This window comes from Panthera pardus, unplaced genomic scaffold (genome assembly GCF_024362965.1).
Source record: "Panthera pardus isolate Hobbes unplaced genomic scaffold, ASM2436296v1 HiC_scaffold_8, whole genome shotgun sequence".
In the NCBI taxonomy this organism is placed as follows: domain Eukaryota; kingdom Metazoa; phylum Chordata; class Mammalia; order Carnivora; family Felidae; genus Panthera; species Panthera pardus.
The window spans coordinates 19,651,464-19,678,944 of NW_026527013.1; the positions used below are offsets into that span (position 1 = coordinate 19,651,464).

Consider the following 27,481-nt stretch of genomic DNA (forward strand, 5'->3'; position numbering starts at 1 on the left):
GTCTACCTTAGCCTAGAGAGCTGGGTCCCAGAGCTGTTCTTCACAGTGCCCTGCAGAGGAGAAGGCAAGGCCAGGGATGGTACAGTGTCCTGCAGGTACTGAGCAAGATGAAACTGCTCTGAGCTGTAGGCTTGAATTCTGACCCTGGTCCTCAACCCTGATCAACTAGGAAACAAATGGGGCTGGGTCTCAGGTGAGCAGCCCTGTGGGGAGATGGTTTGTCCCTGTTCTCCACATTCTGGACCACCTCACCCCGCATGCTGACTTCTCCTCCTCCCCTATACCTCCTCTGAGCAGGACCACTCCAGGGGGCCTTGCTCATTTCCAGCAACTGGCATTATGGTTGGCAGCCATAGCCTAGGGCTGAGTTAACCTGAATGAGGATCCTGATGCCCGCCCACCCGCCACCTGCCTTGCTGTGATGCATCCTGTAGGGATGACTCTGTTATTACTCCATTTTACTGAGTTGTGGGCTTTGGCTTGGAGCTGTGAATGTTTGCCTGAGGTCACACTGAGTCACTGGGAGAGTTCAGCCCCAAACTCAGGCCTCACCTGACCAGGATGTTACCTCCCTCAACTAGGGTGCCCCCTGCCCCCAGACACTACCTATGGGTCTACAACTCTTATGCCATAACATTGCAAAAGTGCAGCTCGAGGGATGTGTGGCCCCTGACCTGGGGTCTCATACCTGATGTGTGATTTGCTTACAAAGCCCACTCAACTCCCACTTCCCTGGCTGCCCTGGAGAAGGCATGCAGGGCTTCTCTAGCCTCTGAGTCTTTCTAAGCTGTCAGCTACCCCCAGGGGCTTCCTGTGGCCATTGGACCACAAATCAGAGAAACCTAGATTCAAATCCTCATTCTGCCCTTTATAAGATGGGTGACTTTGGGCAGGTCACAGGCCTCTCTGAGCTTATGTATTCTTGTCTGCAAAGTGAGGACAGTGGCACTATCTGGGTGGCTGCTGGAGAAGTGGGCTGTGAGCCTGACACTTTCTGTGCCTACCTGCCCTCAGCTCCTGTATGACAGCCCCAAGGCCCGGCAGGAGGTGGACCACCACTGGCAGGCCTCAGGAGGCCCCCACATCGTGCGCATCCTGGACGTGTATGAGAACATGCATCACAGCAAGCGCTGTCTGCTCATCATCATGGAATGGTATGCTGGCCTCATTGGTAGTCCTGTGGCCCCCAGGCTCCCACCATTCTTCTAGGGGCCCTCTCTGCTCTTCAGATAGCAGCTATGGGAGGCACTCCAGCCCTTGAGGAGTAATGGAGGGGCAGCTTCAGGCATTGCCCATAGAGCTGTGCAGCTGCTAGCCACAAGGCCGTTCCCACAAGGATGGGAAGGGAACCATGGGGGCTCCAATTTGGCTTCCCTGAGTGTGATTTCACTTTGGGAAGAGGGGCTGGAAGAGTTGTCAGAGAAAGCTGCCAAGTCCTGATTGTGGGTCAGGGGAGATTTGTGGGGGAAGCAGGACACACACAGTCACCTCCTTGATTTGTACTCCTGTGGTCCCTCCAGATACTGGGAGCCAGTGGCCTCTTCTACCTTGAGCTTCTCCCAATAGCACTGTGGCTCAACCCTAGCCTTCCTCAGACCCTGGGCCTCGTGTCTACACCTCAAGCTCCTCCCCACCTACCTTTAAGTCCTCCCTTATCCTATAGGTTAGCAGCTCTTGAGTCAGATTTGGGGTTCAGATCCTGGCTCTACCACCCACTGGCTGTGTGATTTTAGATAGCCCTTAACCTCTCTGAATTTTTGTAACTGCCATGTAAAATGTGGAGGAAGATCTAAATGTAGTATTCACCCTGTACCTGACTCCATTCTAAATGCTCCATGTGTATTGCTTATTCAATCTGTGCAACTCTGTGACACTGGTGCTATAAATCCCATTTTACAAAAGAGGAAGCTGAGGCACAGAGAGGTAAAGGGACCAGCCCTGGGTCACATAGCAGTGCACGTGAAGGGTTTGCCCAGGGTACAACACCCTGTAGGTGTTCAGAAAGCTGTTGTCATGATGATGACAATTGACATCTCCTCCCTTATATGAAGAAGCTGAGGCTTGGATGGAGGGTTGGGCTGCCCAAGCCTCAACCAGATGGGGGCAGTGATCCTGGTGAGGATCCCTGGGGAGCCCACCCTATTTCTAAGAGTCCAGTTAAACCCACCCAAGCTGATGGCCCACTACGCACCAAGTTCTTCAAGGCACGAGGAGGCTGATGCTGACTGTTTCCAGGGGCAGAGCGGCAGGGCCTGAGGTCTGGGCCTGTGATTCAGAGCAGGGGCAGGCTGACACTTGATTAGCCTGCTCCCTGCTTACAGTCACTTTTCTCTTCTAGCATGGAAGGTGGTGAGCTATTCAGCCGGATTCAGGAGCGTGGCGACCAGGCTTTCACTGAGAGAGGTATGTGCATGCAGCTGGACCAGAGGGGGTGTTCCAACTGACATGAGTCACAAAAAGTTGCTGTGTGATGCTGGGCAAGGCCCTGCTCCTCTCTGTGCCTCAGTCTATGCAGCTGAATAAGAGATGGTGGGATAGAGTGTTCATCCTCCCAAGGACTTCCATGAGTTCAAAATACCTTGTCAGAGATGGACTCTTCATGGCTTTGGGATGGAGGCCTCAAAGCCTCTTGGTGCCAATGAGCATCTCAGCTGGGAAGAGGTAGCCCAGGCCTGAGGAAGGAGGTAGAGGGGGACTGTGCTTTCTACCTCCAGAGGAAATTAAGAGAATGGGGGTGAGGGTATAGGATGGGTGTCCTGGGTGGCAGGACTGCTATCACCATCTTGTGCTATTCCAGGGGGGTGATAGGGTGGGGGCCCCAGGCTGCTCGACTTTTGACTGGCATCACTGCCCCCTCCTCTATGTCTGCAGAAGCTGCAGGAATCATGCGGGATATTGGCACTGCCATCCAGTTCCTGCACAGCCGGAACATCGCCCACCGAGACGTCAAGGTGAGGCTCTAGGACCCAGGTTGGGGAACCAGGGAAGGGAGTACACAAGCCTCAATGGCTCCCAGTACCCACTAGATGGAGGCAAGTTTCCTTGATCAGCATTCAAAGCCTCTGCCCCCTGGCCCAGACTGCTCTTCTCAGCCACTTCTCCCATGGTTTCAGCATATTCCTTCTGCTCTAGCTAGATGGGTCTCCTTGTTTCTTTTAAACACTGTGTAATCCCAGTAGGCTTAAGCAGAAATGAGTGCTTGCCTCAAGCCAGTAGACACTGACAAGCATCTTGTTTAATTCTCATATAACCCTGTGAGATAGGAGCCATTACCCATTTTACAGATGAGGAAGACAGGTCTCAGAGAGAGATTGTACCTTGCCTAAGCCTGCACAGATGCCACACTGGGATTCATTCATTCTTTCTTTCAGCAAGGACTTTTATGAACATGCAATGTACCAGGTCTCAGACAGGGACTGCCTGACACTGTTGTGGCTTCTGTGAAGTAACAGCCATAGTTTTCGTAGATTAGGTCCTCTAACGCCAGCATTTTAAGGGAAAGAAGCCATTTGCTGGGAGGCAAGGAGGAACCAGTTGAAGTAGTCCCAGCTCCTGGGTCTGTTTGCCCTTTCAGTGGATGGGATTCAGACACTTTCTAGAGGCTCAGCTCTCCAAATGTCCTATCTAGGGAGGACTGGGTCCTATAGGTCATCAGGATTGGATGCATAAAATGCAAACCACATGAGGCAGTCCCACACACATATGTATACACGTGCCAACCACCATCAGAGCAGAATCTGTGAGTCCTGAGCCCTCTACCTCAGGCTTAGAGCATCACCCTGAGGCTTACTTCCTCCTGAGACTGGGCAGAGAGGAGTGGAGGGCCCAGCTACAATATCAGGCTCCTCCTCTGGCTGAGTACTGCCAGTCCATTTATCTTTTGATTCTGGATACACATGGAGCCAGGACAGACTCACCTTCTGAACCCTTGCTTTCTTTTGGCCCTGGCTTCCTTTTTTTCCCAAGGAGAGAAAAACCTTCTTTAGAGGTGACTCCCTTGAATAAACTAAACATGCTTTCCTGCTTTCATCCCAATCCAGGATCAGATCATCTCAAATAGAACTGGAGAAAAAGCTTTCACTGGCTCCAAACTGGAACTCCATCCAATACCATGTCCTTTTACCCCAGCTCTGCTTGAGGGTCTCTCCTTTCCTCCAGAGCCCTAGGTCCTACCTATTCATTAAAAACCAGCTTCAGGACTGCCTCCTCCATGCAGACCTCCCCGCTTCTCTTTTCCTCAGGCTCTCTGTGCTTTGCAACCAGGAAGAACAGCCTCTGTGCAGCTCCTGGGGCCTAAGTGGTGGGGGCTTTCTTCCTGAGCAACCTCGGGCAGGGCTGCCCTGCTCGCTTGTTCCAGGTTGGGCACAGGACATGGGCTTGGCAACATGACAACCTACCTTGCCCCAGAACCTTCATTTTGGTATTTCATGGCAGCATTACCAACACAGGCTCCAAAGTTCCTGCCCCTGGGCTCTGTGTGGCACTTGGCTTTTCACAGCTTTGGCTGAACACCTGCCTCTGTTTCCCTTCTGCGAAAGGAGGCGTTACCTCCCAGCCACCTTGGTCTTCTCCATATTTGGCCCACATTGTTGGTAACCAGGGCCCCGGTCTTTTTAGTGAGATGGAGCTGGTTCCTCCTGAATGGATTGGGGTGAAGGAAGTCTGCCTGAAGATCATTTTGGGACTCTGCCCCTGCTTGGTGCCTAACTCCAGACCAATGTTTTATCTTCCTGGCCCAGCCTGAAAATCTGCTCTACACGTCCAAGGAGAAAGATGCAGTACTCAAGCTCACTGACTTTGGCTTTGCCAAGGAGACCACCCAAAATGCCCTGCAGACACCCTGCTACACTCCCTATTATGTGGGTGAGTCCTTGGGATATGGTTTGTATGTCCCTACTCCCACTGGACCCTGCTGTGGTGTGGGGCAGCCTATGGGTTGCAGAAGCCAAAGGGTTAAAGCCCAGTAAGGAGGGAGGAAAGGATTCTATGGAGGCGGTGACGTGGGGGGCCGGAGGCTGCAAAAATATTCTCCCAAACTTCAGCTTCTGCTTTTGAAAATAGATCCAGGAAAATTCTGGCTGTGGCCTGTGAGCTGAATGACATCACAGCAGCTCTAAATATATACGTGATAAAAGGCTGCCATCAGCTCGGGACGGAGCCCAACCGAGGTTGTTTTTCTCCAGTTTTTATCTTCCTGGGATTCATATTCACAAAGTAGGCAGTCCTCCCCTATTACATTAGAAGGATACAGGGCACCAGCCACTTGTCTTGAGGGAGAGGGTCCCTTAGACCAGGGCATGGACGGGATTTGGGGGTGTCACATACTCATGCTTCCAGAGAAGCTCCCTGCTCCCTTGTGAGTGGGAAGCCCAGATCTGGAAAGTGTCCCTACTGTGAGAGAGGGGTGATGACTCTATTTACAGAGGGCTCTTTTCTCTCAGGGAGGCCTTCCAAGAGAGCTGCTGAAGGGGTGGGGAACCCTTGAGACAGCTGAAATGGTATCCTGTTTACCAGGATGTGTTTTGCAGTATTTTGGCTTGGAAATCTTCTGGCTTGCCCATCATTGCACAGGTGGGAAGAACAAGGCCCCATGGGATGGTAGCCAAGCTGAAAGTGGAAACCAGAGCCCTACCCTTGGCCCCTCCTTGCCCGTGATCTAGGCTGTACATTTAGGGAGACAAGGGACACAGAGCAGCTGGTGGGCTGAGGCCCTTCACGTGTGGCTGGACTCCACCAAATCCCAGACTGACCTTCTCTCCCTCTCCTCCCTCACCAAGGCTGATATTGGCCCGAAGAAGCTAGGAAGCTATCATTCTTTACAGCCCAGCCTAAAAGCGGGTTTATTTTTTCTGGGAGCCGTTTTTCCTCCCCCAACTTCACACACATGCTGCCTTCCCAGAAGGTGCCAGACACCAGTCTGCTCTGCCCCACCCCCCAGCCCAGGCACCTGCTCCCCACCTTTCTCAGGCTTCAGGCTCCTATCTGGGCTCCAAGACCTTTGGTCTGAGAGCCCTCCTGTGCCCTCTGCCCTGCTAGCTCCTGAAGTCTTGGGTCCAGAGAAGTATGACAAGTCGTGTGACATGTGGTCCCTGGGCGTCATCATGTACATCCTGTGAGTACCACCACCTTCACCCCTATACTACCTCCTCATATCCTCAGAACCACTTCTGCTCTGCCGCCCCTCAAACCTTTGGTGAACCTTGAGTGGGTCATTCTTCATGCAGGCTGCCCTTCCCTTCTGGTCAGGGGACACCCCTCCTTCAGGCTGCCTGAAGGTCTCTCCTTGCCAAGGGCAGATGGCATTCCTAGCATGACCCCAGAGTCCAGAGGGCTGGTATTCTTGCCAAGGTGGCTGCCATAGTGGCTGCCTGTCTTCTCAGTCAGGGATTTGGGGAGGGGAATGGGTCCACCCTGGTGCTGCCCTCACACCTGTGCTGAATGACCTCCACTCTCCTGCAGCCTGTGTGGCTTCCCGCCCTTCTACTCCAACACGGGTCAGGCCATCTCCCCAGGGATGAAGAGGAGGATCCGCCTGGGACAGTATGGCTTCCCCAATCCTGAGTGGTCGGAGGTTTCTGAGGATGGTGAGCTTGCTCCACTGGACCCCATCAGCCTTCATTCTGGGAGATACCACTTTGGTGTCAAAGCAACCTACGTTCAGATCTTGTGTGTGTGACATCTCATATCCCATATCCCAGCTGTGTGGCCCTAGGAAGGTTACCCAAACTTTCTGAACCTCAGTTTCTATATCTACCAAATGGGTTCAAAACTCACCTCCTCAAAGTTTCCTCTAACTCCTGTCCCTTATTAAGATTTTCCCTTTGAGGACCCTATATCCATTCTCTATGGCTATTTAATGAGCTCTTCCCAGCACTTAGTAGCTTAAAACAAGAAACAGTTATTAGCTCACTGTTTCTATGGGTTAGGAATCTAGGGGCACATGTAGAGCGGGGTGGGGGACTGACTCTGAGGGACTCTGTAACTTCCCCACTCCCCATTCTTCCTCTAGCCAAGCAGCTGATCCGCCTCCTGCTGAAGACAGACCCCACAGAGAGGCTGACCATCACACAGTTCATGAACCATCCCTGGATCAATGTGAGTGCCTCTGTGCCCTTTGGTGGGCAGAGTGGCAAGCTGGAGTGGGGCCGTAGGCAGGAGGGTGATGTCTCTGGAGGTCCTGGGGCAGGCCACAGATGTGTGATAGGACCCCACCGACAGCCTGACTTTGCCACTGCTTCAGTCAGGCTCCTTTGCCTCCCTGAGCCTTGGATGTCCCATCTAAGACAGGAAGAAAGGGGGTGGGGTGGGGAGCCAGTGCTGTCCCAGGTGCCTGCAGGTTCTAATCCATGGGCTTGGGGCTCATTCCAGCAATCGATGGTGGTGCCACAGACCCCACTCCACACGGCCCGAGTGCTTCAGGAGGATAGAGACCACTGGGATGAGGTCAAGGTAGGTGGATGCTGCCTCAGTCTCCTTACAGCTTCCTGAGGTTTGGAAAAAGGGACTCCAGGGTGGTGGCTACCAAGATCCTGCGTCATCAGCCCCTCCCCCATGCCTAGACACAGGACACCTGACTGCACTGGTGTCCAACTGTGGCACTCAGAGCACTGGGCTGTGCTATTGCATTCAGGATGGTGCTCCTGGCTCACGGGGACTTTGGGCCAGGGGCTTAGTGAAGGGGCTTTGGCCATAACCCCCCTACAGTTTCTATTTTGGAGAGTGGTCAGCCTGGTTTTAGACTTAGCGGAAGCCAGGTTTGAGCACATGGGACAGCAGCTCAGAGCCCCAGGATACCCTGGACACAATCTTCAAGCTTCATGTCCTGGGTGCCTTTCAAGATGATGTCCCCTGCAGGCCTATGGTTCTTAGCAGGTGACATTAGCCAAGGTCCCTCTCCTACTTACACTAGTGTGGTCCCAGGGAGTCACTATACTTTCTGTGCCTTAGTGGATAAGCTCAGGGTCCACCAGAAAGGACTGTAGTGAGGATTATGTGACACAAGGGGATGGCCCAGTGCTGGGCGCTTGGGCAATAAAGGCTGTCACTGCCCTCATTGACATTAGTAAGGGGCTAGAGGCAGGAGGGTGATGGTTCTTGAGGCCAGTGTGTCCTGACCTCCGTGGGTATCTGTCCGCAGGAGGAGATGACCAGTGCCCTGGCAACCATGCGTGTGGACTATGACCAGGTGCAGATCAAGGACCTGAAGACCTCTAACAATCGACTGCTCAACAAGCGGAGAAAGAAGCAGGCAGGCAGCTCCTCAGCCTCACAGGGCTGCAACAACCAGTAGCTCATGGGGCCTTGGATGAGCTGGGCCTCTTGGTGTGGCGTATAGATCCGAGTATGCTGTGGCCCTGACCCAGAGGGCCTGAGGTCATTATTTGTAACAAAAGGATCGTTTTTTGTTGTGTTTTAATTTGTCACTTGGAACATCAGGATGGGAGACCTTGACTCCAAACCTCATTAGAAAGGGCCCAGAGCCTGGGAGTTAGGGAGCCACCTGCCTCAGCTGCAGAGACTTTGGCCAGAGTGGCCCCAGTGAGACATAGGTCTGTTCTGCGCTGGGACATGGCCTTAGACTTCTAGGCCACTAGGGGTTGTGGCAGACTTCCCTCCTCCCATGGAGATACCCCCTCTGTAGGGTAGGCAGATGGGCCTGGCCTTGGGAAAGGCATCTGGCCATTGGTTGCTATGGTGACCAGGGACCGAGTTGCTGTCTCTGAATGCTGAGTAAGAGAGTAAGGGAGGGAGAAGGGCCAATGGAGGGTCCACCTCTGTCTCCTTGGAGAGGTTTGTCTCCCTCACACTACTTGCCCCTCTCAGGATTCCTCCCTTTGGTCTCCTCGAGGCACCAGGGTCAGTCTGCCTGCCTCGCTGGGGGGTCCAGCCCTATCTTGCTGCAACCCCATCCCACAGGCCCCTTGGAGCTCTCTCTCTGCAGAGTCCCTGGGCCTAGTGATCCTGTTACTACCCCTTACCCAAAGAGTGGCTTCTCATCTCAGGGGAGGGTGGGAGGTATTTTTAACCCTTTTCTACTTTGGAAACTGTCACTGTGACAAAAGCCAGCACAGTTCTCCTGCCCCCACCCACTCACCGGATCCCAGGCAGGAAAGCTTCTCTCTGTAACAGTTCATCCTCCACCTTGTCCTGGTTGATGGCAGGGACTGTCTCTTGGTGTACTTTTTTGAGGGTGGATGGCTGAGGACAGGACCAAGAGGCTTCCCGTTAATCAGGGGTCTCTTTCTACACTCCAGGTCAGACCTGAGGCAGTAGAGGGTTGCTGAGCAATGCTTAGAAGGTCTGGTTCTGGGTCCTGGCTTCAGCCTGAGTGGGACAAGAGAGGACCTTCCTTGCTGGTCCAGGTTTACCCAAGCCCACACTGCCCAGAGTAGCCTCAGGGTTCTCAGTGCCAGATATGGACCTGACAAGTGCCTGATACACATCCTGGTTCCTGACCCCTCTCTCTGGCTGGGAAGCCCTAGACCACATCAGATAGGAAAACACCACTGGGGTTTACATCTAGATATTAATAAACACCATTTTGGCATTTTCTCCTGGTTCCTAGGTTTCTCTGTCTACATGAGTGGACAAAAGTGGCCCAAGGGCAGTTGCTCACACCTACTAGTGACTGCACCCCCTTCAGGCTTGGTAAACATGCCAGGCTGACTCCAGGGCCACTGTGGCCTTGCCAGGCGTGGAAAGGTCAGAGGAGTGGAGGAATGGCAGCTGTCTCATGCCACCAGCTCTGGGGTGCCCAGTGCACTGTGTGTGTGACACCCACCCCCAGGCCCCGCGTGCACCAGTGTCTGCCCACAGTGGCCACCCCCAGCTGCATGCCAGCCTGCTGAAGGGCGGGCAGAGAGCCTGCTGCAGCACTGAGCTATTTTCAGAAGCTGCCAGATTTCATTTGGCAGCGAGAATGTCGGGGAGGGAAGGGGGCGGGACGCTGGAGACTGTCTTTTGACTATTCCGGCAGCAGAGCACCCTCTGCCCTCGGGAGCCCTTGCGGGCAGCCTGGGCGGGGGGGGCCCTGACTCTGGCATATTCCCTCAGCTCCTATCTTGAAACCTCCCAGTTTTCCAAGAGCTCATCTGGCACCTGCAGCTCTCCCTCCTCCACCTCCCGTCCCCTCAGGGTATGGAGGAGGGGGGAAGATGGTAGAAGGCAGGGAGAAGCCAGCACTCCTGAGATATAGACTCCTTCCTAGCTTGGCGACCTTGGACAAGTCCCCAAGCTCTCCTGCCTCATTTCCTCAACTGCAGTGAGGAGGTAGTGCCCACCCTGGGGAGTCATCTGGGGGCTCCGGGCCGATGCTGTGTGTGAAGTGCTTAGTGAACTGCCTGGTGCATGGCTAGTGCCCAGCACTCATGTGCTACCCTAGCATACTTAGCCATCTGGAAGGAGAGAAATACTTGAAGTTGCCAGAGGGATAAGGAACCCAGCCCCAAATCTACCTCTGGGACTTCCCGCCCAGAAAATCAGGCTTTTGCTACCCATGGGGTTTCATTTCCAAGAGCCTGCTCTCCAGAGCAGGATCATATGGGCTTTCTGAATCACAGTTCCAGTCCTGGGCTTCAAGAAGGGTGGCCCACCCTTTTGAAGGGCTCCTGGGCTCCCCAGATGAATTCTAGGGGCCTCACGGAACCTGTGGTTCAGACCAACCCTCCTTGTGTACTCTGCCCAGTGAAATGCTGGCCAGATGCAAAGGCAGATAGTCTTTCTAGTCACAAAGCTTAAGAGCTGCAGACGGACTCCTTTGCTCGGTTGCTGAGTATGCACTGTGCCTGAGCCCCCGTGCTGGGTGCAAGGAAAGCAGCAGTGAAAGCTGCACACAGGGCTCTCAGGAGATTTATACTCATCAGGAAGAAGGATAAGCTATCACACATATGTGCCGAATCACAGGCTCAGTATGATCTGTGAAGAAAGGATGTGGCTTGAGAAGGAGGTGTCATAGGGCCTTTTAAGCCAAAGAGATTAATGCACACCAGTGGCTAAGGAGGGTGCCTGATTAATTTATAGGATTGAAGTCAGAATTGCAGGGACCAGGGTCTTGGGGACAGAGGGACTCTGTGTCCCTCAGCTCTGCTTGTCTGTGCTTCTCCCTGGGGCTGGCCTTGATTTTCTGCCTGCATAGCCTTCTTGGCAGCTAAGACCGTGGTTTTAGCAGTCCCAGAGGGGAGGCATCTGCCAGGTGCCTACACTCCAGACCCAGGGAAGGATTTTTATTGGCCATATGTCACCCATCACTGTTGTGGGGAAGTGGCGGGGGGTGACTAGGTCAGGGGGGTGCAGCAGAGGTAGTTAGCAAAGGAGAGGGTGGAATGATTGTCCATGTCTACTTGGCCACTTTCAAGAGCCCAAGAGAAGCATGGTTCCTTGATCTCTGGTATCAGGTATAGCTCTCAAAAGCCAGGGCTAGGAGGCTGGATGCCTGGCTAAGTCATACTCTTTGGGCCTCAGTGTGGCTATCTGTGAAATGGGAGCAAATGTCTAACAATCAGGTAGAATTAGGTGAACTAAAAAGCCAAGTGGCCACATGTTCTCATCAGCCTGTTCAGATACAGGCATTTGCTTGGCCTGCGTGGTGGTTTTCCTGGGAGCTTTCAATAAAGAATCCATAGAGGTGTACTCACATGTGTGCATGAATGAATGCGTGTGTGTGTGTGTGTGTGTGTGTGTGTGTGTGTGAGAGAGAGAGAGAGAGAGAGAGAGAGAGAGAGAGAGAGAGAGAGAGAGGTTGAGAGAGAGAGAGAGATTGCTTCCCAGTGATGCTTCCCCTGACCCAGCTGACAGCAGAGTTCTCTGTCTTGCAAACCTGGTGCTGGCTGGCTTCCAGGAGGCTGGTTCATTGCTATTCCACACCAGCCCCTCTCCACCCTCGATTCAGCCCCTCCAGTGCAGCGTCAGAATTGAGCCTCAAATGCAGCCAGCCGCAACCTCTGCAGGGGGCTCAGTGCTCCCAGGCCTGCTTGAAACTCTCTCTGGCAGGCATGAGAAGGAAGCATAGGCCCTGGGTAGCTGTCTCCAGACCTGACTGCCTTGGGCTGAGCCTTTGCATCTCTAGTGGGTCCTCACAGCTGCCCTCAAACCCAGCAGGGTAAAATTCTTCCCTTTGTCCCACTGGGCACTCAGCATGTTCACCCCTTGGAATTGAGGCCGGCAGCCAGGGAAGGGTCTGGGAAGTTCACTTCCTTCCCTTCGAGTGGGTTAGGGTGGGGTTGGGTTATTTAGTTTAGAGCCAGGACACCTGAGTTTTGGTTTACATGAGGCCTTGGGCAAGGCTGTTCCACTTTTTGAGGTTCCCCAACCTCATCAGTAAAATGAGACATTGATTAAGCAGGGCCAGATCCTTTCTGTACCCTTGGCACACATGCTGCCACCAGTTGATGGCAGATCACACACTTTGCTGGGTCTCGGTTTTCTTATCTTTTAAATGGGAGTAATCCTCACAAGGGTGGGCATTGTGTGGTGGAAAAGGGGAGAGGGACAGCCAAGTCCAAAGGCCTTGGTCACCAATGTTGCCCAAGTGTCTGCTAGGTGACATGTCAAGGTGCCAGGATTCTGCCAGTTCTGCCCTTTTTCTGTTTCCCATCACCAGGAGAAAGCAGCTAGAGAGTCAGAAAGTTGGAAACTCAGGGAACCAGTTTGCTGAGGCTCAGAGTAGTTGATCAGGGCAGGTTAATTGGGGTGTGGAGCCACCTGCTGGTCACCTGAGTGAGCATTCAGTAGATGCCTACTGTGTGCCAGAGCCTGAAGGAGCTGTGGTCCTGCCCTGGTGGAGGGGGAGGCTACAACATCACAGTGAACAGCTGCTGTTTATTGAGTGCCTATTGTGTGCCAGGCACACAGTGCTGGGACTTTACATGGACCATCTAAGTCCTCACATTCCCATCTTACAGATGGAAAAACTGAGCCCCAAGCTCTTAGTCACTGCTCTTCATACTGGAGAAGGTCAGAGGAAGGAATACTACTTTTGGCTGGGGACAAACATGGAAGGATTCCCAGATGTGGTGACATGTGAATTTGGAGAGACAAAGATTTTGGAAAAGGGCATTCCAGCTGGCAGGTAGAGGGGGAGGCAAGGTGAGGAGGCAGGAATGGGATGTGCTTGTGTGAAGGATGGAGAACAAGTAGGTTTAGTGGGTGAGAGGCAACCGTGGCAAGGAGATCTTTCATTTTTTTAAACCCCATCTCCTACAGGAAGGCAGAGTGGGGGCCTCAGGGATGAGGCATTGGGCACCTGGTAGCAGCTTCCCCCTCTTAGCACGCCCAGAGCAATCTCATGTATTCTCCCCTCCCCACATCCGCATGTGCTTCTCCTAGAGATACGCACAGCTTTTGATGCTAGTTTATCAAACAACCTGTCCACCTCCTCTTTCTGCTGTGGCATTTTCAGGTGGCTCCTGTGTTGCTTGTCAGGGGCCAGATCTTTTGACACCTGGCTCTCTGGGTCTTCAGGATGTGGTAGAGGGGTCCTAGGGCCCTCCACCCCTGCTTCCAACAGAGCTGATTTGTGTACTGGAGTTTCTCCTGAGATGTAATTTGAACAAGAGTTTACATGGTTAAAACATTTTTATTGACCACTGAACCAGAGACAAATAAAATGTATCTCAAATCCTGCAGATAGGCATTGCAATCCCATTTTACAGATGGGAAACCAAGGCTCAGAGTGGCTAAGTGGCTTGCCAAAGTCCACGACTGGGCTCTGAAATGGCAAACTATCTTCAAGATGGTCCTTGCTCCACTATCCCTGTCCTCATAGAGGCCAGACTCCGTGAGGACAAGCAGGAAGCAGCTACCTGCACTGTCTGGTGGGCTCCAGCCAAGTGCTAAGGGGGAAGCAGTGGTGACTTGTGATCACGGCTCTTATAGGCAGGCTTACTTTCCTCTTTCTTGTGGGAAGTTCAGAGAAAGTTAGGACAAAGAAGAGGTAATGGGGATGAGGTGGCATTGGGGAGCCTTCCTTATCCCAAAAAACCTGCTTCTGCTGCAGGGACAGTGTGGATAAAGCAGATTACACCCCCATCCCCACCCCCAGGCTTCATCTGTGTTTACAGCAAACTGATCAGCCCTCAGACCTGGCCGTGATTCTCTGTGCAGGAACCTGGTGAATCCTTCAGCCACCCCCTGGAACGGCTCCCCAGTGTCAAGACACTCCCCAGTACACCTTCACTTCCAGCTGATGAGATCTTGGTTCATGGGCCATGTCTCCCAACCTGGGCTGTTGGGGGTGCATGGAAGGTCTCAGAGCCTGCTATGGAAAGGCCAAGTGAGTGAGGGGGCTGGGCTTCCCAGCTCTGGGCCTAGCTTTCCAATCCCACTTTCAGCCCATGTTTTGAGCACCTAGAATGTGCCCAGAATGTCTCATATAAGATCTCCTTTAATTTCTGTCTCTCCATTAGCCCTCTTAGGCAGAGGTTATGCTCATCTTGCAGGCAAAGTCACTGAAGTTTGAGGAGTACCAGCTTCCCATATGTGGTATGTGGCAGGGCCAGGTCAGAACCTGGAAATATGGGGCTCTATAATCCCCTCCCTAAGAGGAAATCTGTCCTTGCCCAAAGAGTCCCAACCCTGGCTGATTCCTTCCCTGACCTGGCCTGGCTGAGGTGTCACAAGCCTGCCCTTTCCTTCTGCTGGTCTTCTGTGCCCTGGCTGCCAGAGGAAGGGCTCTTGAGGATCACTTCCCATGCCCTCTAGCCTCTGAACCTGGGAAGGGAGTGCCGGTCCCCTCTCAGGGTGGCTTAAGGTCAGGGCACTTTCCTGAGGATGAGATTGAAGTTGGGCCAGGTTGTGCAGCCTGGGGTATCCTCCCAGCTCTGCTCTGTGACCTTGGACAACTGTCTTAACTTCCCTGAACCCATGTGGACAAGTGACACTTGTCCCCTAGCCTATGAGACTGCTAAAGGGAAGGCACAGAGCCCTGTAGAGCTCTCAGCATGCTATAGGTCCTGAAAAATGTCACCTCACACAAGAGATTGTGGGGTATGATGGTGTACAGGAAAGTATTGAGTCTCAAGCTAAAAGCCTTTAGAAAGGAGGCTGTTTTCCTGGGAAACGCTGCAGTCAGAGCTCCTGTCTGATTGAGCTGCCCACCTATCCTCGGGACATCTTTCTGTCTCTGAACATTCCTGCCAGGCCAGAGCCTAATGGGTTGTGCAGAGGGGCTGGCCAGGGCTGGGGAGGGGGGGGGGAGACACATGAGGTAGAGGAGGCTTTGTGCAATGGCAACCAGGCAGGTCCAGAGAACGCCTTCTCACAGGGTCATTAAGGAGTCCTGTGGGGGCACAAGTCTGGTCTCCGCACCAGCCAGATGAGGGGATGAGCTAACCGAGAGTGCCTAATGTGGGCAAGCCTCTCTGGACTATTGGCAGGAGCAAGCTAAGCAGATGGAACTCCTTCTTTAATGACAGAGCTCACAGCCAAAGTGGGGTGACAGGGATAGGGGAGTCAGGGAAGGTCTTTGAGAAGGGCACACTCAGCTAAGGAGGAATACAAGAAGTTGGCTATGAGAAGAGCAGGAGGAGGGGCACCTGGATGACTCGGTTGGTTAAACAACCAACTTTGGCTCAGGTCACGATCTCACAGTTTGTGAGTTCAAGCCCTGTGTTGGGCTCTGTGCTGACAGCTGAGAGCCTGGAGCCTGCTTCAGATTCTGTGTCTCCCTCTCTCTCTGCCCCTCCCCCTCTTGTGCTCTGTCTCTCTCAAAAATAAACAAAAAAAATTAAAAAAAAAAGAGCAGGAGGAAAGGCATCCCAAAAAGGGAGACTAGCAAGTGCAAAGGCCCTGGGGCTGAAAAGATCTTCAAGTATCTGAGGAGGAAAAATTAGCATGATGTGCCTGGAGAGTACTATTCTAGGTCAGCTTCCCTTGTACAGAAGTGAGTGTGTGGGCAGCCTTATGGAACACCAGGAAATTGGAATTTTGGAGGTGTCTTTCTCTAGGCTCTGCCCACTGACCATCAAGAATAGGATCTGGCTCAAGACAGCTCAGAAAGATGTGAATCAGCCCTCACCTTGCCTTTGACTCTACAAATAGAATATGAGCTCCTGAGACAGAGTTAATATCTAACTGTTGGCAATCATTTGGATCCACTAAACTGTGGACATAAAGCTTTCTGGTGTTGTTAACATCAGCAAAGTCAGTGCCCGTGTCTGTTTCTTTAAAGATAAGAAGCAGTAAGACAGCACTTAACTCTGGAGGCAGATTCTGTAGAGATAGGGTGCTGCCCTCTGGGCCCAGGAGAGAGGAGCTCGCTTCCAATCAGTGAGCTCCTGTAACCGGGGTTCACTCTTATTAGAGTTATGTGACTGCTCAGGTGTCAGATCCTGGGGTGAGGGGTTTGCAGAGATTCTCAGCAACAGTCACACACCATAATCTCAACCAGGAGAAGAGAAGGCCCTCCTCTCTCCAGCTCCTGAGTCAATGCAGGCCTCCAGCCTGGGCTGGGAACACTGCCAAGGGATGAGGGGACCCCAAGGTATTCTTCTCAGGACAGGTACCCCATCTCCTATGCCTAACCCTGGAAGATTTTCTTCTTTCTGTGGCTCTTGAAGTCAGGTGGGTTTTCTCAGCTAATTCTGTGGAATAAATCCTGCCCAAATGAAGCGGGGAGGGCTGCCTGGAGCAGGCAAAGATGCAGTGGGTGGGAGGAGGTTTAGGAGAAAGACAGGAGGCCAGGTTCTGTCCTCTGGGAGGAAGGAGGTCAGAGGTCAGCTGACTCATGCAATGCCACACAGAAGGTTAGTAGTAGAGCTGTGGACAAAGGAAGGCTCCCTGGAGATGGCCATAAAGTTGGGAGTGGGGAGGAGGGCATCAGGATGGGGGGGACCTAGAAGAGCTTGTGGGTTCAGGGCTTCTGATGTTTTCTCCTCAGAGTCCTATTACCTGGAGGGCAAGTGGTGCCTCTTGGGGCCCTGTACTTTCTCATCTCCATGTGTGCCCTCCTGGATTGGCCAAACCTAGCCACCCTCCAAGGATGGGAGTGGATCCAGGAACAGTGAAAGTCCATACACATGTCGTTCAGACACAGCATTGGGAGCAGTTCTAGATAGGATCTGAGAAGGTCAGGGCTGGAAAGTGCCTTATTGTATTTCATTCCCATTTTATAAATGAGAAAGTTGAGGCTCACAAGCCAGCCTCTTAACTTAGACTGCCTGCTCCCACATGTGCAGCCTCCCTGTCCTCTGGTTTGCCAGCTTCCCTTCTCTGGCCTCAGAGTTCTCTCTCAGGTCCTCCTAGTGCCCACCTTCCTCTGCAAAGCTGTTTTCTCTTTTTGCTTGCTCTTAAATGGGACCTTGTCAGCAAGTTGCCATGACTCTCATTTAGTCTTCATTTCCATAGGCCTTCACGTGAGAGGAGTATCAGTGCTCAGCACTGGGAGCAAGAGGTAAGGGGCTCTGCCGGGGGCATGCAGAGAAGGGCAGGTGTGCAGGAAGGCTGGTCCTAGGCACGCTGGGAGGCAGCGGCCTAAGCCTGGAGGCCTGAAGGGTGGGGCTTCCCTATGCAGGGGGCTTCTTTGAGTCTGAGACTTCCAGCTCCTGGGCTGGCTGCTGATGTCCCTCTCTCTGCCACACCCAGGACTAGGACTGCCGGAAGGCTGGACATATAAGGGATTTCCTGGTTGTGCCTTGAGGACAGAGAGGGCTGCAGCTGTGGAAATTTTGGAAGACACGCCTATTTGATCTGGAGTCCTTGCTCTCCAGCTGAAGGCATGACTGCTCCCTGTAGCCTCCTTCAAGGTGGGAGCTCCAGAGAAGAGAAGCTGCCTCAGCCTGGCTGGCACCTACATTTACTACCAGCTCCTTGAGTGATACCACTACTCAGCTTGGTTTGGGGATCTTAGCCTCAGCTGGCCACGCCTAGTGCTCTCTCACTGGCCAATGGTTGCCAATGCCAAGGGCCACTATCATTCTCCCTTCTTGGGGTTCTCTCTGCATCTAGACAAGATGTGGGCCACATCCTTGACCTGGATGGAGGTGGGAGAGGGGAAAGCCCCCCCTCCTGCCCTCTCCACCAGAGTATCTTCCACAGCCTCCAGTCTTCTCCCCATGGATGTCACAGTGCTTGGTCCAGCACTGCCTATTCCAGGTTCTACAGTAGGTTCAAGGCCAGCCCCTGGAAGACTGGTCACTGCTCTTTCCTGGTATAGAGAAGGGGTTTTAGTGTCAGGAAACACCTGGAACTCTGGGGCTGGCTGCTGCCTGTGATCTTGGACAAGGCTCTTCCCTGATTTGGAATCTTAGTTTCCTTGCCCATAAAGCAGCCACAAGGATGCTCACAAGGTTCTTGAGAGGATTCAATGTGAGAACATAAGAGAAAACACCATAACCAGGGAGTCTGCTGCCCCAAGAGTTGAGATAGTCTAGCTCAACTGGAGGGAGTGGGGGGCTCTGGACTATTTCTAGTGTGGGGAGAGGAGAAGGGTCTGGAGGGAAGGTGGCATCTGCTCTGAGAAGAGGACCTGCTCTGAGGCATCTGCTCTGAGAAGGGAAGTTAGGAATCCAGAGGCTCCCATGCTTTGCCAAGGCCTCTGACACTGAGGGTGGTGTGCCATTTACTCCCAAGGATTTCTAAGAGTCAAAGCTTGGGGCTCAGGGAGCCAGGGGAAAATAGTGTTGGGAGCCAGCCTGAAAGAAGGAGAGAGTAGAGGGAGGGAGCAGGAGATGGATTTCTCTTCTCCAAAGGCTACACATGAACTTAAGTCTTCCCTCAGGTGCTGGGTGTTGCATTCTCCCACCTCCTGCCCACAGGACCAGTTGGCAGGGATGAGAGAGCTTCACACTGGTGAGGGCCAAGGACTACCTCCCAAGCACAAGACAAACCCTGAGGTTACCACCTGGTTCTAGGCCCAAGGAGGGAAAGCATTCATCCCCCTGCTCCAGTCCATTCCCTGGCAGTCTTGGTCCAGCTCCCCAAGCATAGATCCATACCCACTCCTGCTCTCTAAGGCCAGATTTCTGAGCCCAGAAGTTAAGGCCTGGCCTTGATCTGATGAATGAAGCAGGTCAAATACATGCTATATGCTCCCAGGCCTGATTTATCTAACCTTTCAGAGCATGTCCGAGATGGAGCTATGGAAACGTCCACACAAGGAGTAGCACTGGGTCTGTGATGGGCTCTAAGAACAGTCTGTAGGTTTGTCATTTGGCCACTGTTCTGGTCAAGCAAGTAGCTTCCAAAGTGTGTTTCTGCATTATAGTTTATATAAAGTGAAATCTTAAGTGTAAATCTAAGTCGTATTTTATTTTTAAAATATTTATTTATTGAAATATTTATTATATTTTAATACTATTTTGAAGACATACACATATTTTTTCTATTTTTTTAAGAGGTTTACTTTTTTAAGTGTTTGTTTATTTTGAGGGGGAGGGGGGCAGGGAGGGGTAGAGAGAGAGGAAGAGAGAATCTCCAGCTGGCTCTTTGCTGTTGGCATGGAGCCTGAAGTGGGGCTCGATCTCACCAACTGTGAGATCATGACCTGAGCTGAAATCAAGAGTTGGATGCTTAACCTGATGAGCCACCCACACACCCCCAAGAGGTTTAACTTTTTAAAAATAATTTTTAAACATTTGAATATAGTTTTGTGACGTACAATGTCACATTAGTTTCAGATGTACAACATAGTTATTCAACTTCGGTATACATTATGCTATGCTCACCACTAGCATAGTTACACTATGTCACCAGACATGCTAGTATGGTACCATCGACTATATTCTCTATGATGTGACTTTTATTCTCGTGACTTACTCATTCCATAACTGGAAGCCTGTATCTCCCACTCCCCTTCACCCATTTTGCCTGCCCCGTATCCTCTTCCTTCTGGCAACCATCAGTTTGTTTTCTGTATTTGTGGGTCTGAGCCTGCTAACTTAGATTATTTTAAACTAATGCATATACTCATGTAACCAGGGTTCTAGTCAGAATATAGAACATTTCCATCACTTCAGAAAGTGCCTAACAGTCCCCCATCACAGATGCTGATCTGATTTCTATCACCATAGGTAAGTTTTGCCTATTCTAGAAGTTCATTTAAGTGGGATTACACAAGTATGTGAGTATGTAGTTTTTCGTGTCTGGCATCTTCTGCTTCTTTTCAAGATTTATCTGTGTTGTTGCATTAGTAGTTCTTTGCTTTTTATTGTTGAGTAATATCACTTTTATGAATATACCACAATTTGATGGTTATTGGGCTGTTCCAGTTTTTGGTTATTATGAAAAAAAGCTGCTATGAACATTCACATATACATCTTTATATGGACATCTGCTTTCATTTCTTTTGGGTAGATATTTATTTATTTATTTAAATGTTTATTTATTTATGAGAGAGAGACAGAGAGCGAGCAGGGGAGGGGCAGAGAGAGAGGGAGACACAAAATCTGAAGCAGGCTCCAGGCTCTGAGCTGTCAGCACAGAGCCGTACACGGGGCTCAAACACCATGAACCGTGAGATCATAACCTGAGTCGAAGTCAGGCACTTAACCAACTGAGCCACCCAGGCACTTCAGTTTTGGGTAAATATTTAGGACTGAAATGGCTAGTAAATAACTAGAAGTGAAATTTCTCGACATACATTAAGTATATATTTAACTTTTTAAGAAATGCCAGATTTCAAAAGTGGTTGTATCCTTTTATGTTCCCCCAGCAATTTATGAGACTTCTGATGGCTCCACAACCTCGTCAACATTTGGTGGTATCAGTCCTTTTTATTGTAGCTATTCTGATGGATGCATAGTATTTCATTGTGGTTTTTCGTTGTTTGCATTTCTCTAATGATTAATGATGTTTTCATGTGATTATTGGCCAGTTGTAAATCTGTTCAAGTATTTACCCTATTCTCAAACACTGGGTTGTTTGCTTTTTTATTATTGAGTTACAGTAGTTCTTTATATATTCTGGATACACATCCATTGTCATATATAGATGTTGGAAGTGTTTTGGCTTATCTAATCCTGGCTTAGCTACTCATTTTCCTTTTTTAAAAAAATGTTTATTTATTTTTGAGGGGGGTGCAGAGAGTGAGGGAGGCACAGAATTGGGAGCAGGCTCCAGTCTCTGAGCTGCCAGCACAGAGCCCAACGCAGGGCTCGAACACATGTACCATGAGATCATGAACTGAGTCAAAGTTGGATGCTTAACTGACCGAGCCACCCAGGCACCCCTATCTACTCATTTTCTTAATGGGTGCTTAAAATTTTTTTTAAAAAAATATTTATATATTTTTTCAGATATAGAGAGACAGAGTGCGAGAGGGGGAGGGGCAGAGAGAAAGGGAGACACAGAATCCGAAGTAGGCTCCAGACTCTGAGCTGTCAGCACAGAGCCAGATGTGAGGCTCGAACTTGCAGACCATGGGATCATGACCTGAGCTGAAGTTGGTTACTTAACCGACTGAGCCACCCAGGCACCCCAATGGGTGCTTTTGATGAGTGGGAACTTTTAGTTCTTTTGAAGTTCAAGATACCATTTTTTTCTTTTATGATTAGTGCTTTTTATGTCCTCTCTAAGAAATCTTCACTTACTCCAAGGTCATGAACATCCTTTTATGTTTTTCTCCCCTCCTTAATCTGTATAATTTTAGCTTTTACATTTGGGGCCATGATCCACCTGTTATTGATTTTTGAATGTGGTAGGAGCTTAGAATTGAGGTTTATATTTTTCTTGAAGAAAAATAAGCATTTCTTTCCCTGTCAAATTGCTATGGCACTCATCAAAAGCCACTTGACTATATATGTGTGGGTGTAGTTCTGGACTCAAATATCTTCTGTCGATCACCTGATTGTCTACATATCTGCCAATACCATATTGTCTTGATTACATTCAATCCATGAACATGGCGTATCTTTCTATTTAGGTATTTTACACTTTTTTTCTCAGCAATATTTTATAGTCTTGCACATCTTGCATTACATTAACTGCTAGTATTTTCAGTTTTTGGATGTTATTATAAGTAGAATTAAAGAAATTTTTAAATTTCCCAATAGTTAGTTACTAGTTTATGAAAACACAATTGATTTTTTATGTATTAATGTTATATTCTGTGGCATTGCTAAATTTACATATTAGCTCTAGTAGGTTTCTACATTTACAATAATGTTATCTGTGAATAAAGACAGCTTTACTTATTCCTTTCCAATCTTTATGCCTTTATATTTCTTGCCTGTACACTGTCTGGGACTTCTAATACAATGTAGAATAGCAGTAGCGAGAACAGAGTAGAGGCTTTGTTTCTCTGGAGGCCATTCTTTAGACTGGAGGAATGACATGCTGTGATTTACACTTAAAAAAAAAATCCTCTGGCTGCCTGGGAAGAATTGTAGGAGCAAAGTGAAAGCAGGGAGACCAACAAAAGGCTGTAGAATTCTGAGTGAGAAAGGGTGTGGTTTGGTCTGCGATGGGAGATCTGAGATATATTTGGAGTTAGAGTCATTGGACGTGAGACCACTCGATGGACGTGGGGGAAGGAAAGGGGCACCAAGGATGACAGCTAGCATTATTGTGAGCTGTTGGGGTGATGGATCTGCTGCCTCTTGAGAGGAGGAGACATTGGGTGTGCAGCTTTGGCCACTGTCATTTCAAGGTACTATTAAGACATCCAAGGTGTCAGGAGGTCTGCCCAAGTGATGGAGCTAGGGGGCACAGATTTTGGGAGACATTAGACTTAGATTGGATCCAAAGCCACAAGACCAGACAAGAAAGGGGAGATTGTGGAGGAGGATGAAAAGGAGACTTAATCCTGGGGCAGAGGCCCAGGAAACTTGAAAGAGCTGGGAAAGCAGTAAGGTAGGAGGAAAACCAAGAGTAAGGTTTTTGGAATTCTCTTGAAGCAAGTGTTCCAAGAAAGGAATGGTTACTGTGTTGAATGCTCCTAAGCAGGAAAAGTGGGACAAGGACAGAGAGAGAACATCACAGTTTCCACCACGGACATCTTTGGTGGCCTTCACATGGGCACCTCAGTGGGGTGATATAGCTTGAAGCCCAGCTGGAGAGGTGGGGGCTGTAGATAGGGGAAAAGGAGGCAGTGAGTGCAGTGAAGGGGGGTGGCAGCCTTGTCCAAGCAGTCAGTAAGGAGGATTGCAGGGCTCTAGGTGTCTGCTAAGAGACCAAAGCCTCACTGGCCAGGGGGAAAAAGAAAAATGGGCTCTGTGCTCTGGAAGTCAGGGGCCGGGCCAGCCAGTGTAGATGAGTAGACAAGACACCCTGGGGAGGGAAGAGAGGATGAAGCATAGGAATCTATGCTCAGTGCTGTCCCTGGCTCTCTGTCTTGAAAGCCCAGCTTCAAGAACTCCTCCATGCTCATCACCAGGAGGGATGAGCTCTAAGGAGGGTGGAAAGTGGACCCTGGGGTGCAGGGCAGCAGTGTGGCCCAGTTCCATGTGCCGCATCTGTGTTTTGTTTTCTGAGAAAGCTGCACTGCTTTGTACAGGTAAGTTTGTCCTGAGAGCAACATATACTCTTTGGGAAATTGCAGAAAAGAGGGAAAGGTTTACTCCTGGGTATATTTTACTCTGGTTTGTTTCTACATGCACTTGTTCTTGCATAATTATAACTATGCTATGAACAGAATTTGGGGCCTGATTATTTTTCACTGAATGTTACGTAATAGATATTCTCCACGTGGATATATGGCTTTCATTGTTGTTAATGGTTGCATAAAACTGCAAGGGGGTAATGCCCCATGCTCAGTAAATTCATGCCCTACTTGTGGTCATTTGGGTTGCTTCCAATATACAGACAGTATTGCAGTGAATATCTATGTGGATGAAGCTTTTCCTTGATCCATTTTCACAGAATTAATATTTGTGGGTTTGTGATACTCACTTGCCTTATTGGGGGGTCAACTAGAGCCACCTGAGTGAGAAATACTACATGAGGCAGACTGCTCTCACATATCTGACTGCCTGCACACTGTCATTTAATTTTTTTTCTTGTTATTTGATGGACCAAAGAAGGGGCCTTGTAGCTTCAATCTGTCTTTCTTTGATGGTTAGAGAGGATGCTCATTTTTCCATTTATTCATTTACTCAATTTCCATTTGTTCTATTTTCCCTCATTGGAGAGGAGATCCTATCAAAGTGACCCAGTGTGGCTTTCCCAGTGGCTCAACAGGCCCTGCCAGGGCTTTCCTCACCCACTGTAGTGATCTAAGGTCAAAATTTTGTAGACACAAAGTTTTGTGTCTGTCTGTTCAGACTGTCTCCCCCTCACTCACCAGCCAGTTTTTGTGGTCACATTCTTTCTCCTGAAGTCCTCATGAGGCCCTGGCTGCCCAGTTTTCAGTGCCAATTCTCCAGGTTAGACCCACATCCTAATATCAGGGAACCGTGGAATAGTCACTGCAGCCTTTCAGTCTGCCCTGTACTTTCTCCTCTAAGCCATCCTCAACTCTGCCCCCAGCCACTTCCCCTGGATCTGGCAGAGCCTTTGGGCAACATGCCTTGACCGACTGACCAATCTAGTCTCTACTGACTGCTAGGAATTCTCTGTCATCTGCCTCCATCCACCTGCCACCTCTCCCAACGAAATCTCAGACTCTGGTCACACTGGCTTCGTTGCTGCTTCCCCCACATCTTTACTACTGCTTCTCTCTCTGCCTTAGTTCATAAGACCTCCAGCAAGAGTGCCTCTTTACTCCTGAGCCATGTTCAACTAGACTCATCCTTGAAGACCTTGCCTCCTCAGCCAAGTCTTCCTGGATTTTTCCAGTCTACTTGGCCTCCCTGCCTTTGAACATCTGTAGCACTTGTAATCTACATGGGCTCTCTGTAGATTACAATAAGTAGTCCCCTTTCCCCCATCCCACTTCTGAAGGAGTTGAGAAATAAAACCAAGATGGAGGGTAAAGCATCACCTTCTTCATTGATGAAAGCTTGTGGAAGGGGGCAGGAAGCAGCTTACTGTGAGACCAGTTGGACCTGTGAACTGAGCCCAAGATTCAGCCAACCTCCTCCCTCCTCCCATCCCTCTAGCATCACTGCTCTGGCGAGTGAGGCCCAGGGGTCACAGCCAGTGGAGACCAGCATCAGGAAAGGAGCATCAGGAACGAGAAATCTACCCCTTTCCCCACAGTCCATACCTCAGGGAGAAGTACTAAATTCTGTCTTGAATTATTATTTAGTCACTTTCTGTGGGTCTGGTTGCTTCTACTCCACTGTGAGCTCCTTAAGGCGAAGTGTGCACAGCTTCTGATCCTCACAGTGCCTTCAAGTGGGGAAAGAGAACTGGCTCTCAGAAAGCCCCTCCTTCTTCATGCACACCCACCCCTATGAGGTCTGCAGTTCTGTTCTGAGGGCTTCATTTCTCCATTGATGCTGGCATGAGTAGATGGAAGTCCTATACGTGTAGGCAGGGATGTAACCACTGCCATTCACTCAGGCTGCCTTTCCTCAGAGCAGGCTTCCATGAGGGTGCAGGGTATGGGGACACAATTACTCCCGGTGCCCTTGTACTAGGAGTGAGAAGAGAAATAAATAAGCATTTGGGGTGCTACATACATGCTTTGCTCAACCCACAATTGTGCTAAGAGCCTACTTTGGGCCTTTACCAGACTGATGAATGATTGGATCATCCAAGGCCTAGGGGATTAATTATTTTCGGCTGGGCAGGGGATCCATGGACAGAGCCAGGTCACAAACTCCACTGCTCTGCTGGCTGCTGCTTTCTAGAGGAATCTGAGCCCTCACACAATTTGGAGCCCACCTGGTAATGCCTGGATCCCAGAGCTGTGGGTGCACACACATCATTGCACCACGTAGAGTTAGAAAAAGATTTCTCTAAAAATAACCACCGAGGAATATTTAATTTGATAGAAAGACTGTGACTAATGCATGAAACAGAGAGAGTCTGTGTGACAAGACACAGTACAATAATGGGGAAAAATTCATGTTTGACCTTTAAACCAGTGCAAAATGAAATCGATCTAAGCCTTGGCAGCTGAAGACCCTGTGGCTCTAGGGAAACTGGCTATGAGCAGGGGATGGGATGATCATGGAGGAAAAGTGAGGGGAATATGTGGCTTTTAAAGGTGTTGTTGCATCATGGAAATAGATCAGGGAAATCAATACCTTTTGGTGTTAGATAGAGAGAAGGTGGTGCTGAGCTAAGTGCTGGCTGGTGAGAGGCGGACGCGGGAGGCCAGCCCAGCTGGATGGGGGTGACTGAATCACAGGCTGGCTCTAAGGAGAAGCAGATTCCACAAAGGCAAGGAGACCCAGTGTTTCTGGGCAGCAATTGGAGCTGATGGGGCGGGGAGTGAGGTTCCAATGTTGAGCAAACACTTGCCCTGTGCTAGACTCTGTATTGAGAGCTTCATAGGCATTATCCTCCTAATCATCCTGACACATAAGCTGTTATTATTCCCATTTGACAGAGGAAGAAACTGGGGTCAGAGAGATGAAGCTACTTGCCTGGGATCACCCAGTTGGGAAATGTCTGGAGCTGGATGTGAACGCAGAGACTTCAAGTTCTATTTGCTGTTACTAGGTCATTTAAACTTGAAAAAGCCCAAGAATGACAGGTTGGGGTTGGGGCAGGCTGAGTGTGTTGTGGTTTCAGTAGGGCCACATGGTGACGAGTTCTCATGGAACATTGCCATGGATCCTGGCATGGCAGGTTTCTGGGTTGTGATCATTATCCTTATCTTTCCATAATTCATGACTGCATTTTATAAACTCTGATCCATCAACCTCATTGCTAACTGGAGAAGAAAATAGTCTCCATTTCTTAGAGTTGCTCTTCCTCAGTGGCAACAGAGAGAGTGCTGGTCCTACAGGTCAGGGTCCTGCACGTTCCAAGTACACATCCAAGGTGTATTCTCTGGAGACAGTTCCTCAAGCATTTTTTTTTTTTCATCCTCTACTATATACATGTTCCTGGAGGAAGAGATTAGCAATGGCCCCTGATTAGATTTAGGGCCAGTTGTTTCTTGGGATGCTTGGTGATATTCTTTCTCTAAAAAACTTTAGCATGGGCAGGGCTGGGGGTGACGAGCAAGGTGTTGAGATCAAAATTGAAGAAGGGGGGCAGAGACCCTCCTGGACTTTGGAGGGTTGGCTCTGACAGGAGGCAAGTTGCTTTTCCTCTCTGAGCCTAGAAATGAGGGCTGAAGCTAGGTTTGGTTGTGCCATCATGAGAATCAAGGAAGGATTGGCTTGACCAGGAGAGAAGGAAGCCCAGCGTGGTCCTGGGTGAAGAGTAGTTCTCCATAGCCTCTGTTGGGTGATCCAAGAATTGGGGAGTGTGCCTTTGAGCCCAGCACTTAAGGGGATGGGCCTTTGCCTTGGTTGTTCTCCCAATAAGACCAGGATCTCCTTGAGGAGCCTGATCTTAGGGCTTGGTCTTACTCATGTCTCTCATCTCTGCTTCTGATCCAAGGCCTGGTAATTGTTGGTACTCCCAATATCATGGGACCCAGCAAGGCCCCAGAATCTGGCCTGCTTCCCACACCAGCCACATCTCTCCCCATTCTCCTCTTGCTTGCACT

At 50.2% G+C, this 27,481-nt stretch overlaps 1 protein-coding gene across 2 annotated transcripts in view; it reads left to right on the forward strand.

Annotated features, from left to right (window-relative positions):
- Window positions 1-9,552, forward strand: part of MAPKAPK3 (MAPK activated protein kinase 3) — a 28,241-nt gene extending 18,689 nt beyond the window's left edge. For both annotated transcript variants that reach the window (XM_019416973.2, XM_019416972.2), the window contains exons 3-11: window positions 1,015-1,154; window positions 2,339-2,403; window positions 2,872-2,951; window positions 4,740-4,863; window positions 6,037-6,112; window positions 6,460-6,584; window positions 7,010-7,095; window positions 7,369-7,449; window positions 8,138-9,552. In XM_019416973.2, the coding sequence (XP_019272518.1) occupies window positions 1,015-1,154; window positions 2,339-2,403; window positions 2,872-2,951; window positions 4,740-4,863; window positions 6,037-6,112; window positions 6,460-6,584; window positions 7,010-7,095; window positions 7,369-7,449; window positions 8,138-8,290 (930 nt within the window). In that variant the 3' untranslated portion in view covers window positions 8,291-9,552. The remainder of the gene's footprint in view (window positions 1-1,014; window positions 1,155-2,338; window positions 2,404-2,871; window positions 2,952-4,739; window positions 4,864-6,036; window positions 6,113-6,459; window positions 6,585-7,009; window positions 7,096-7,368; window positions 7,450-8,137) is intronic.
- The last annotated feature ends 17,929 nt before the right edge of the window (window positions 9,553-27,481 follow it).